The 13,773-nt window shown below is 46.9% G+C and overlaps 1 protein-coding gene across 4 annotated transcripts in view; it reads left to right on the top strand.

Moving 5' to 3' along the window:
* The window catches only part of LOC147015083 (stromal interaction molecule 2-like), a 106,748-nt gene continuing 92,975 nt past the window's right edge, over positions 1-13,773 (top strand). The window contains exons 1-2 of one of the 4 annotated variants that reach the window (XM_085849488.1): positions 1-155; positions 381-530. In XM_085849488.1, coding sequence (XP_085705614.1) covers positions 434-530 — 97 coding nt within the window. In that variant the 5' untranslated portion in view covers positions 1-155; positions 381-433. Of the gene's footprint in view, positions 156-380; positions 531-704; positions 878-13,773 lie in introns of those variants that run through there. The other 3 variants (XM_085849485.1, XM_085849486.1, XM_085849487.1) reach the window with 3 other exon arrangements.

The raw sequence follows: 13,773 nt of genomic DNA, 5'->3' as shown, positions 1-13,773 counted from the left end.
AGCGGACGGACACTGCGGCACGAAACGTGCTCGTGGAGCCTGTGGAGCCTGTGGAGCGTGACCGGAACATAGTGGTGAAGATCCTGGACCGCGCGCCAACCACCTTGGAGGACACGTGACAGGCCAGGAGGGAAAGGCGCGCGACGTTCTCTGAAGTAAACGTGTTTCGATTGTTTTTTTTTTTTGTTTTTTTTTACATTTAATCTTTTTTTTTTTAATTCACGTGTGGAAATATCGAGCTGAGCGCACGAGGTATGCGCGGGAACGTTGCCTTGGCTATTTATAAACTCGACTCACTCAAACCGAGGCGTCCTTGAAGTTTCCGAGCACGTTTGGCCCCTGATGCTGAGGACGTCACACTTTGTTTAATTTCTCTTCAGCGGAGGCTTTTCATCGACGCCATCGGGCGCGACGGGACAGCCGGGAGCGAGTCATGAGGCCAGGACGGGGCGCTCGCGCGTTCTGGTTCGCCATGTCCGCGTCGCTCATCGCCACCATGAACCGGACGGAGGACATCGCGGACTTCCCGGGTGAGAGCGCGTGACGTGACGTGACGTGACGTGGGACGCTTCCGCGCGCGAGCCGGAACTCGCACTGACGTCACGACGTCCCAGAAGCGCGAGGCAAAAGGTGCCGGCTCCATTGACGGGAAGGGATGGTTAAGGCGGGCCGGGAGGACTGAGAGCGAAGGACGGTTAGCGAGACGGGGACAGGGATATACAGGGGAGGCACGGTTGGGGGAGAGAGTGGGAAGAATTTTTTTTTCCGTTACAGTTGTGAAAGTGGTGGTCGGGGGGGGGGCACCTTTCGCTTGACCCTTACCTTTACCTTTGACTTCGGGTATCTTACCAAAAGGGAACTCGTTTATGCACCAGTGGTGAGTGTGTATGTACATCATGACGGGCCATCAATATATTATATACACACAGACACAGGGGATTAGGATGAACTGTTTGAGTGCTGAACTTTTCCCGTATGCAAGAAGAAAAGACTATGGTATTTTATCAGGCAAACTGAATAAAACGTCTGTTTTTCATGAGGCTACCCATAGAAGGTAACCATAGGAACAAACACTTAAATAAGAACAAACAATACAAATTGTTGAACTCGAGGGGGAGCACTCGGTAGAGTGCAAAACCTCCGCCGACAATACTGCTGGGTCACTCAAGTGAACCTGATATCCTATTCATTCAATTTGACGTCAACAGTGCTCACAGAGTTATAGTTTGCAACTTTCCCTTTTACTTTTAACTTTTACATACTCAATTCATTCGTCGTCTAGATTCCTTGAGACAGAAATTGATTTTACATGGGTATATCCACCTGAAGTTCCAAAATCAGCCGCAATTATAATTTTGGCATGTTTTTTGTTGAAAATCACTCATAACATGTAGAAATGCAAACAAAAAAAAAAATCGAATTTTTTTTGAAAAAAAAAGTTGCAAATTTTTTTTTTCTCTAAAAATGTTTTTTTTGGGGGGGGGTTGGAAATCACTTAAAACATGTAGAAATGCAAAAACAAAAATTCAAATATTTTTTCAAAATGGCCGCTATGGCGGCCATATTGGACTTTGGACCAAGTCCAAAATCTAATGGCATGGTACTTGGACCATACCTAATCATCCCCACACCAAGTTTTGTCGAAATCCGTCGAGGAGTTTTTCCGTAATACTGTTCACAAACAAACAAACAAGCAGTCATAGACTGGTACTTACGAAATCGTCAACTTGACCACTGACCTTGTCTAATAAAAGCTGTCTCGAGAGAAGGTAGCGACGCAAACCAGAAGTTTCTAAGATGATTCTGTACCAAACCATCAAAAATCGAATGTTTTGGATGTTTGACCTCACTGTGACCTTGACCTTTGACCGATTTTGACCAAAATCTAATCATCGCTCGCCACCACGCTCCTGAATCAGGTGGTGTATTTTGACATTGGTACCTTCTTCCGTTCTCGAGTTATCTGTACCAAACCATCAAAAATCGAATATTTGACCTTGCTGTGACCTTGACCTTTGACCGATTTTGACCACAATCTAATCAGCACTAGCCACCACCCTCCTGAATCACGTGGTGTAATTTGACATTGGTAGCTTCTTCCGTTCTCGAGTTATCTGTACCAAACCATCAAAAATCGAATATTTGACCTTGCTGTGACCTTGACCTTTGACCGATTTTGACCACAATCTAATCAGCACTAGCCACCACCCTCCTGAATCACGTGGTGTAATTTGACATTGGTAGCTTCTTCCGTTCTCGAGTTATCTGTACCAAACCATCAAAAATCGAATATTTGACCTTGCTGTGACCTTGACCTTTGACCGATTTTGACCAAAATCTAATCAGCACTAGCCATCACCCTCCTGAATCAGGTGGTGTAATTTGACATTGATAGCTTCTTCTGTTCTCGAGTTATCGTGCCTACAAACAAACAAACAAACAAACAAACAAATGAATCACTCATGGAGTGAGGAAGTTGTCGAAGTTGTTTGAAAATTGATTATAACTTCATTGCAGTCACACGGATACAGCACAAGAAACAGCATTTACAGTTCAGTCAGTTGTCATCATGAACAACATTCGAATGTGGAATGTGATGTCAATGGTTTAAGTCAAAAACTCCATCATCACCTCCACCTCCTCCGCATAAAAACAAGCAAAATTCTTACTGAAAACGGAAAATTGACACACCTGCGTGATGGTAACGTCATAATGGATTGGTACGATGTGGAGGGCCTTTCATTGTTAATAAAACTGGCCTGCACTGCAAAATAATACATCACGTTTGCAGAATAGTGCCATTGGCGCCTGAGCGCGATAGACGAATTTTCGGTGTCAGGCGAACTATTGAACCGGAACAGTCACAACGAAGGCCTGGATATCTCATGAAAGAGTAATATCTGAACTACATTCTCACCTAGTTTGAGCCACATATCACAAAAATTGATGGAGATCCGCGCTTTCAAAAATGGCCAAATTATGACACATTTTTGCTGATGGGATCCAGAATACAAACCGGAAGTTGATCAAATTACGTCAGCTAATGGCCAATCGTATGTTTTACATTCCCTAAAAGTTTGAGCGAAAAATATAAAACTTTCGAATTTTAAGAATTTTTTTTGTCATGTAAATGGGCTTTTCAATGCAAATTTCAAACATTTTGTGACGTCACAATCTGGATCCGATCCGGTTGAAACATGGCAGGGTGAAATATATTATGACCCTACATAAGCACATTAAATATCGAAGCAATTGAACAAGAAATGGCGGAGAAATGATTTTTTGAAATTTCGTCCCATGTAAATGATTGGGATTTTTTGAAACTTTGTGAATTTTTCGTGACGTCATCATTTGATTCAGGTTCACGCAAATTTATAGCTTCAGTCCTTGGGTGATTATCTTTCATGTCAAAATGTTTCGTGGACATATACACAAGGACCGCTGAGAAAATCGATGCACAGACACACACACACACACACACACACACACACACACACACACACACACACACACACACACACACACACACACACACACACACACACACACACACACAAACAAACAAACTCTTAACTGTACAAAGTGACAGAAGTTGTCTTCGACAACTTAATAAACCAATGTCACCCTCAGGGTGACCCGTATCTTGCCAAAAGGTGACCACGTGTGACTTCTTTAAGGTCACACTGAGGTGAACAGAGCTTCTATTCACCAGGAGCGACTCCTTGAGGAATATCTGCCTACGAGAGATTCCGATGAGAATCGTTCTACAGAGTAACCATGAAAAATATGCGTTTGGCTCATAACGTCACCAAATGATGTCATAATGTCTCAACCTTGACATATCTGGAAAGCACTCATCGAGGTGTTCAATTTGAGGTTCTACACGATATGGTTTCTAAAACTTGAAAATTTGACCTTGGGGTCAAATATGTTTGACTTCAGGCACTAACCATGAAGGTCAAGGTCAATCGCCACCAAAAATTAATCAGCTGAGCGCCAGAGCATGAACTATATTCCCATGAAGTTTGAAGACGATCCGATCAAAATTACTCAAAAAATAAGGGTTTCTTCGACTCCCCTGATTTGCGACAAAGTGACCTTGACCTTTGACCTTGACCTTCAAAATTTTGTGCACTGAAAGGGCCCTCTATAGGCCTCTGATATGCGAAGTTACAAAAATTTCCAATGATAACTGTGCTCTGCAGAATTTTTTATACGTGATTACAGACAAACAAAAAAATAAAATTTTCATGAAAAATCCGTTTTTTTTCATGACGTCATCAAATGACGTCATGGCGTCAAACTTTTGACAGATCTGGAAAGCACTTATCAAGTGCTTTCAGATGAGGTATTACTCGATATGGTATCTAAGATTTCAAAATTTGACCTTGGGGTCAAATATGTTTGACCTTTGGTGCTAACCATGAAGGTCAAGGCCAATCGCCACCAAAAATTAATCAGCTGAGCGCCAGACCATGAACTATATTCCCATGAAGTTTGAAGACGATCCGATCAAAATTACTCAAAAAATTAGGGTTTCGTCGACTCCCCTGATTTGCAACAAAGTGACCTTGACCTTCAAAATTTTGTGCACTGAAAGGGACCTCTATAGGCCTCTGATATGCGAAGTTACAAAAATGTCCAATGACAACTGTGCTCTGCAGAATTTTTTATACGTGATTACAGACAAAAAAAAACAAAACAAAAAAAAAACATACAAGCTGACTAACATATCTTGCAAAAACTTCGTTTTGGCAAGATAACAAAAAAAAAAAAAACACAAGCTGACTAACATATTGTTACGTTTGAGGGGGGGGTATGCATTCAAAGGGTAATTAGGATGTTTAATTAGGTATGCCATGCTGTTCGAGTTTACCAGGATCTCGATGTAATAAGTAGCAATTCAGTGGTGATAAGTTGTCTAGTAAATGTTCATTTCTTCAAGGGGGGAAATGATAATTGTCACGTAATTAAATAGGGACACGGGATAGGGTAAGTGTGTCTGCGTAAACCCCTTTTTGGTATTCTCTGGAGACTGGCCGTGACGTCACAGGACAGTGCAGCGGATGGCTCCGCCCCGTGATCACGATTGGCGGAAGGCGATGGCGGTGGGCCAATAAACGGCTCGATTGAAGTGACGAGGACCAAGGATAAAAAGGTTCTGTTCGGGGTCGAAAAGGAAGAGGAAGAAGATCACAACCAAAAAGATCGTGTTTTTTTGGTGGGGAGGCTGTTGCGCGGGGAGCATCCTTGTTGTGCTGAGTCGATCATGTCTTGGAGCCTTGCTGAGCCTCGTGCCTCACCTTGGTTGGCTCTGGGGTTCTGCTGACTCGGAGTACGGGGTCGAACGGCGGGCGGACCTGCCTCCCTCTCCTGCTCGCAACTTGGCGCCAGAACTGGTTCCCTGGCGGCTGTGAGCAGACTTGGGCCAAGACCAGGAGGTCGACAGCACCACGGTTTCTCCTGCCCCCCTGACGAGAGCAAGGCCAGCTCGTCCGACGCCGATCCAGGGACAGTTGCGTCCACACCACGGTCCAGCCTGACCACCAGAAATAGCTACGTTGTGTGTGTGTGTGTGTGTGTGTGTGTGTGTGTGTGTGTGTGTGTGTGTGTGTGTGTGTGTGTGTGTGTGTGTGTGTGTGTGTGTGCTTGGCGCCTTAGAGGGATTGAGAACTGTATGTTCATTGGAATTGTCTGTGTTTTTCCCCACGCCCGATCCCACACCATCCCGTTGAATCGCCCCGGATCCCTCTTCTTGCCGAGTCTTGTTATTTCTGGTAATAATTAGAAAAACAAAAACATCATCAACTCAGTGAAAAGTAACTCGTGCCACCTTCCTCGTCCCGTTTGCGGTAGAGCGATTAGAACCGCCATGTTTGGGTTATAAATAAATAAACCGCCTCCATCGTTTCGGCTCATTCTACGTTGGCGGGACTGTTCAAGTCCCGTGGACGTCACATTGGTGTCAGGAGTGGGATGTTCGAACCCCTCTAAATTATATACCAGGATTAAAATCTCGCCACAAATTGGAATATAAAACTACTACAGAAAAGCGCGCGAGCGCGGGAAATTTTTGGCGGGATTTTTCAAATTTAAATTAATTGGCGGCAAACGGGCCTTCTGCACCATGGCGGATGTGCAGATGTTTGAGGAGGAAGGCCACGTGTCTGGCAGCGAGTCGGGGGAAGAAGGGAGAGACGGGGGTAGGGTTGGAACCTCCCCCATTCCGAGCGTGGACCGTGCTTCATCGCCCGTAACGGAGCCGGCAGCGCCGGAAACCGGCACGATGACTATCTGGACAATGTTGGAACGTTTAATGAGTGCAATTACAGCACAGGGGATAAAAATGACGGCACAGGGGGCACAAATGGCAGAAATGACGGCACAAATGGAAAATTAATTCGTGACACAGAGGGCAGACATGACGGCACAGGGGGCACAAATGGCAGAAATGACGGCACAAATGGAAAATCAATTCGTGACACAGAGGGCAGAAATGACGGCACAAATGGAAAATCAATTCGTGACACAGAGGGCAGACATGACGGCACAGAGGGCAGAGATGGCGGATCGATTGGGGGTAATGGGGGAACAGTTGGGTGCACGGATTGATTTAATGAGGGATGAATTGGGGGAAAAGATGGAGAAAATGAAAACTGAGATGCAGTAGTGTGTGGATGTTAAATTGGGAGAAATACAAAGTAAATTCGAGGATAGATTGAAGGAAACAAAGGTAGAAATTACATTGGAGGGGGAAAATATACGGAAAAAATTGGTAGATAAAATTGATGCAACAAACGTTCGGGTTGATAAAGTGGATGAAAGCCTGGAACATCATCGTGCCTGTGTGGATGCTCGTATGCAGCTGCAAGTTAAAGAGTGGGGAGAGCTGAGGAAGCAAGGGATGAATTTGGTGGAGGAGGTAAAAGGATTGGAGGCTCGTTTGGACGAACAAGATAAAATTATGAGCCAAGATGAAGTCTTGGATAAAGGCCTGGTAGAGCCGTCTTTTGTAAGTAGAGTGTCCGGGTTGGTTGAGGAGCAGCTACAAACTCGCGACGGAGCCTTGGAGGAGGTTGTGCGGGCCCAGAAGATCCTGCGGGAAGAGGTGAATCGGTCCATTCAACGTTTGGAACAGGAGGCAAAATTGACCCATGAGACCCTCACCACAAAACATCTTTGGCCACAGTGGGCTCCGAAATTGGATACGCAGCCACAAGGGTGTTTGATCCCTGGGCTGGATTCGGACAAGGGAGAAACTGAGAAGCGGGCCACAGTAAAAGTGATCCCCCTGATAAATTTCGACGGGTCAGGGAGCGTTGAAGCTTTTCTGACGCAATTTGAGTGCATTTCCCGACTAAACGGGTGGAATGAGTGGGAACGTACAGGGAATTTGGTGGCAACGTTGCGGGGACCAGCCGCAGACGTGTTAAACGTGATCGCGGAGGGGATGTTGACCAGCTCCCACATCTGCGAGGCGTTGAGCCGTCGGTTTGGGTTCGCTGCAAACTGTGATCTGGTGCGGGCCCAGCTCCAGCACCGCAGATTAAAGCCGGGTGAGACAGTGCAGGAGCTGGCACAGGACATTTACCAATCAGTCAGGATCGCGTATCGGGACCTTACAGTGGAGGCATGGGACAGACTGGCACTCGAGAAATTTTTAGCTGCTCTTCCTGACCCTGAGGTCCGAGCGCTAGTGGATTTACAGGATCCACCCACCGTTCACCGAGCGGCCGAGTGCGCGGCCACGCTGGCCTCGTGGAGTCGGCCGGGTCGGGTTCCAGAGAGGCCATCGGTGACGATCCGACAGGCGGAGATCCAGGATCAGGGAGGGGGGCTGGGAGAAATTGGCATTACCCAAATGTTTCAGGAAATTTGCCAGAAACTGTTAAGTTTGATAAGGGGTAATTCAGTAGTTGGTGTGCCAAAACGGCGGGGTCCAGCCCAGCCAATAGAGCAATTCGATTATGGCCGAGGGGGTCCGGAACCGGAAGGGACATTACACCGATACCCACTGGGGCCTTTTATGGGGAGTTGTTTCCGGTGCGGGCGAAGAGGACACATGCAACGATATCGCCGGTACCCGGCGATGGAGGGACCCTCCAATAGACTTTTAGACTCGGAGAGGGTGAATCCTCATGCTGAACCGCCAGGTCTATCCAAGATGCCCTTTCATAGATCGGGTCCGGAGATCACTGTCGGGGGTTGGGGAGACTAGATCGGGCTGAGCATATACGGCCATGCTCGGCTGCTGAGATTGTGGCGAAGTGCCCTCCTTTGGTGGAAAAAAATGAATTGTGGGAAAATTGGCATGGGTTTGTAAGTTCTGCTGGGTTTTAGAGTGACAATCGGGACAGTGGGTAATTGGTAACAAAGTGGGCACGAGTGGCTGTCCAATGACTGGTGCGTGGATCGGGTGAGAAGTGCTGTGTGAGTTGTTTCAAGTTAAGAAGTGAAATGTATGGTGCACACGATGATTTTTTTATTGGACATGGTGTGGTAACAGGGAAGGTCGTGGTCGGTGAAGTGTTAGAAATGCAGGTGTTACATGTAAGGCCGATGGGGTGGGAGAGTCATGTGGGTTTTGTGGGTGGGTATGATGTGCTTGTCCACAGGGATTGCTGAAGCTCACGGTGAGCGTGAATTGCGACCCCCTTCAAGGAGATTCACCACCTGGTGGCTAATGGTGACAGTGTCTGGAGGCAACTGGGAGAGGGTCTGGTTGGGCGACCAAGGCGGGTAGGACCTTGGCGACCCAGGAAGGCCAGAGGAGCCAGTGAGACCCCTTCCAGAGTGTTGTACGGGATTAGAGCTGATGGCTACCAGGGGGGAGGGAATCAAAGGGAGCGGGGTGGAGAAACGTCCGGGTTGGACTAAAGCTTACCTGTGGGCATGGTTGCACCTGAGATGCCCCCATCATCTTGTGGTAACCCACCCCACGGCCATGACAAGATTCAGCCTGCATGATTAAAATGAGGACCATGACCTAGAAATGTGATGACCATGGTGTGAGTGTTGTGAAGATGTGTGAGTCCCACCCGATCCCGCACAACTTGACAGGTGTAGCAAGGGCATGATGTCCGCATAATTTTGGGGCAAGCAAATTTGAAAATTGGCTCCCCAGGTAACGCTGGGTCTATTAGCATCCACTGGGGGAGGCGGTCAAGTGTAAATATCCTGTGAATAGTGTCGTTAAGGCTTAGAGTAGGAATGTAAAGTATAAGTGTTGTGTTTTTGTGGAACCTTTTGTTTCCCCTCCCCAGATCACTGGAAGAGTGCTGGGCAAGAGCGATGATCCCGAGGATGGAGTGCAACTTCGCTCAGTGTTCTCATGTGATAAAATAAAATAAATAAAAAAAACGAATGATTGTTTCGGCGAGGATAAGGCCATAAGGGGGTCGTACATTAAGCAGGATAGGTAAGTTAGCTGCGACTCGCTGCCCATTGCCCCTCCTACTTTATTTCGTTAGGTTAATTAGGTGTGAGTCAGTAAGTGTTAAGGCTGGTACGGTAGCGCCTGTGATATACCTTGCAGGAGCTGCGGTACCAGAGGAGGGGGCAGTGTTACGTTTGAGGGGGGGGTATGCATTCAAAGGGTAATTAGGATGTTTAATTAGGTATGCCATGCTGTTCGAGTTTACCAGGATCTCGATGTAATAAGTAGCAATTCAGTGGTGATAAGTTGTCTAGTAAATGTTCATTTCTTCAAGGGGGGAAATAATAATTGTCACGTAATTAGATAGGGACACAGGATAGGGTAAGTGTGTCTGCGTAAACCCCTTTTTGGTATTCTCTGGAGACTGGCCGTGACGTCACAGGACAGTGCAGCGGATGGCTCCGCCCCGTGATCACGATTGGCGGAAGGCGACGGCGGTGGGCCAATAAACGGCTCGATTGGAAGTGACGAGGACCAAGGATAAAAAGGTTCTGTTCGGGGTCGAAAAGGAAGAGGAAGAAGATCACAACCTAAAAGATCGTGTTTTTTTGGTGGGGAGGCTGTTGCGCGGGGAGCATCCTTGTTGTTGTGCTGAGTCGATCGTGTTCTTGATCGTGTCTTGGAGCCTTGCTGAGCCTCGTGCCTCACCTTGGTTGGCTCTGGGGTTCTACTGACTCGGAGTACGGGGTCGAACGGCGGGCGGACCTGCCTCCCTCTCCTGCTCGCAACTTGGTGTCAGAACTGGTTCCCTGGCGGCTGTGAGCAGACTTGGGCCAAGACCAGGAGGTCGACAGCACCACGGTTTCTCCTGCCCCCCTGACGAGAGCAAGGCCAGCTCGTCCGACGCCGATCCAGGAACAGTTGCGTCCACACCACGGTCCAGCCTGACCACCAGAAATAGCTACGTTTTGTGTGTATGTGTGTGTGTGTGTGTGTGTGTGTGTGTGTGTGTGTGTGTGTGTGTGTGTGTGTGTGCGTGCGTGCGTGCGTGCGTGCGTGCGTGCGTGTGCTTGGCGCCTTAGAGGGATTGAGAACTGTATATTCATTGGAATTGTCTGTGTTTTTCCCCACGCCCGATCCCACACCATCCCGTCGAATCGCCCCGGATCCCTCTTTTTTTTTCTTTTTTTTTGTATACCTTGGTCGAGGCTCGTATGAGAGCAAACACACAACTCACAGCAAGGAGGCATGAGACAAGAGGGGCGGGAGTGGAAGGGACAAAACAGTGGGGAACAGACACATTAGGTGAACTGTGGAAGGGAGAGGGATGGGGATGGGACGGGGAACATGGCGAAGAGAAGATGGACATTTCAGGGACTTTCAGGAAGGAAAGCAGGAGAAATGAAGGAAGTGGGCTTGGGTGGATTATCGGGGGTAGAAAATATCGAGGATTTGGATGGGGGAAGATAAGAGGTGGTGGTGAACAGCTGTTTTGAAAGCCTGGAGGGAAGAATGGGAAAGAATAGAGTGAGGAAGTTTATTCCAAAGGCGGGAAAAAAGAGGAATGAAAGAGTGAAGATGAGCAGTAATTCGTGATTTTGGTAGTTTTACCAGAAGGGGGTTGTTGGCGGACCTTGAGCGCCCTGTGGAAATGTGGTGGGGACAAATCGCAGAGAGAGCAGGGGGGGCAAGGCTGGAGAGGAGTCGGTAGAAGACAGAAAGACCACCGACCAACCTGCGGTGATTGAGTGAGAGGCCCAAAGACAGCTTCATTGCGGGAGATGCCGATGATCTTAAATGCCTTGGTTTCGACAGCGTTAAGCCGAGAAAGGTGGGAGGCAGGAGCACCAGCCCAGAGGGGAGAGCAGTACTCCATCAGGCTACGGACAAAAGCTTTGTAAGTGGTCAGGAGCTCAAGAGGGCCGAGGAAGGACTTAGCACGACGGAGGATTCCCAGTCAGCGACTGGCTTTGGAGGCGAGGTTTGAAATGTGGCTTTTCCAGGAAAGGTCATGGCAGATAGTGAGACCCTGAAGTTTGAAGGAAAGGACTTCGAGAGGATTGTTGAGAAAGTGGATGGGGGGGGTTCTAAACGGTCCTTTCAGAGAGACACAGTGAGAGTGTGAGATTTGTCTGGATTGAAAGACATGTTCCACGTGTTGGACCAGTTTGTGATTTTATCCAGATCTGCAGTGAGCGAAGAAGCTGCTGCTTGCCGGTCTGAGGGATGACAGATGGTACGGCAGAGGGTGGAGTCGTCGGCAAAGAGAAATAGAGGATTTTCCAGAGAGTCCAAGAGATCATTGATAAAAACCAGAAAAAGAACAGGGCCCAGAACGCTACCTTGAGGAACTCCAGCCTGCACAGGAAGAAGGGATGAAAGAACTCCATTTAGGGCCACACGTTGGCCTAAACACCTCTTCTTGCCGAGTCTTGTTATTTCTGGTAATAATTAGAAAAACAAATAAACATCATCAACTCAGTGAAAAGTGACTCGTGCCACCTTCCTCGTCCCGTTTGCGGTAGAGCGATTCGAACCGCCATGTTTGGGTTATAAATAAATAAACCGCCTCCATCGTTTCGGCTCATTCTACGTTGGCGGGACTGTTCAAGTCCCGTGGACGTCACAATATCTTGCAAAAACTTCGTTTTGGCAAGATAACAAGCAGTCATAGACTGGTACTTACGAAATCGTCAACTTGACCTCTGAACTTGTCTAATAAAAGCTGTCTCGAGAGAAGGTAGCGACGCAAACCAGAAGTTTCTCCGATGATTCTGGACCAAACCATCAAAAATCGAATGTTTTGGATGTTTGACCTCACTGTGACCTTGACCTTTGACCGATTTTGACCAAAATCTAATCAGCGCTCGCCATCACCCTCCTGAATCACGTGTTGTAATTTGACATTGGTAGCTTCTTCCGTTCTCGAGTTATCATGCCTACAAACAAACAAACAAACAGAAACGGAAGGCATCAATATACTTACGAAATTTTTAGATTTCGTAAGTAACAAACAAACAGAAACTGAAGGCATCAATATACTTGTGAAATCTTTAGATTTCGTAAGTAACAAACAAACAAACAGACAGGGGTGAAAACAATAACCTCCGTTCATCTTCGATGGCAGAGGTTAATAATGGCACGGGCCATGATCGTGGCCAACAGCACGTTCCTGTGAGGCCACGGTCGTGATTGACGGCTCTCAAATAGTTTAAATGGGGGATGAAGGAGAAAGGAAGCATGGTAGAGGGGTGTGGGAGGAATGGAGAATAGAAAGAAGTTTGTGAGGACATAATCATCGTCAACACCATCATAATCAACATCACCATCATCAACATCACCATCATCAACACCATCATAATCATCATCAACATTACCATCATCAACACCATCATAATCCTCATCACCATCAACACCATCATAATCATCATCATTACCATCATCAACACCATCATAATCATGATCATCACCATCATCAACACCATCATAATCATGATCATCACCATCATCAACACCATCATAATCATCATCATTACCATCATCAACACCATCATAATCATCATCATTACCATCATCAACACCATCATAAACATCACCATCATCAAGAGCATCACCATCATAATCATCATCACCATCATCAACACCATCATAATCATCATCAACATCACCATCATCTTGTGCAGTAACCAAATGGACGAATGACTTTAATTATGGGCACGAGTCCTTCATAGGTGACACCAAATCAGGATGGCTGACAGTGATGGTCGACCCACAAACTGTTGTCCAGTTGGAGGCATTATGAATCGATGATCATCGCATTAAGATCGCAGAACTATCCACAGAACCTGGAATCTCTCAAGGCAGTGTTTTCAATCGTCGTTCACGAACACCCAGGTATATCCAAGGTCTCCGCAATATGGAGCCCCTCATGACTGATGCCAATAGCTGGAGAAATGTTGCGAGTTTCTCGAACCATTCAACACAGATGAAGCCTCATTTGTTGTTCGTCTGACAATTGGTTGTGAAACATGGTGCCACCACCATGATTCACAAAGCAAATTGTAATCCATGCATTGGAAGCACGAGGGATCACCATCACATAAGAGGTTTCACCTTTGCTGGCAAAATCATGGCCAAGATTTTCTGGAATGCTAATAGAATCCTAATGATTGACTACACACAGTCCCAGCCCAAAGATGGTCAGCCTACCAGGAAAAAGCAAGTTTTTCAAGTACAAGACTGGAAAAGGTGTCTCGGGTTTACTTCGATGAGCTAACCCTTTTGGCCATCTCTTAAAGGGTGCTGCTCTTCAAAAGGACAATCGTAAGTTCTTTGACGCACCACCCGGTTCATGGCTACACAAATAGACGATCGAAGGAGACGACGCACAAGTATAG

The sequence above is a fragment of the Eptatretus burgeri genome, chromosome 12 (genome assembly GCF_056783735.1).
Source record: "Eptatretus burgeri isolate ZD-2024b chromosome 12, Ebu_testis_v1, whole genome shotgun sequence".
NCBI lineage: Eukaryota > Metazoa > Chordata > Myxini > Myxiniformes > Myxinidae > Eptatretus > Eptatretus burgeri.
This window is presented reverse-complemented; position numbering and strand designations above follow the sequence as displayed.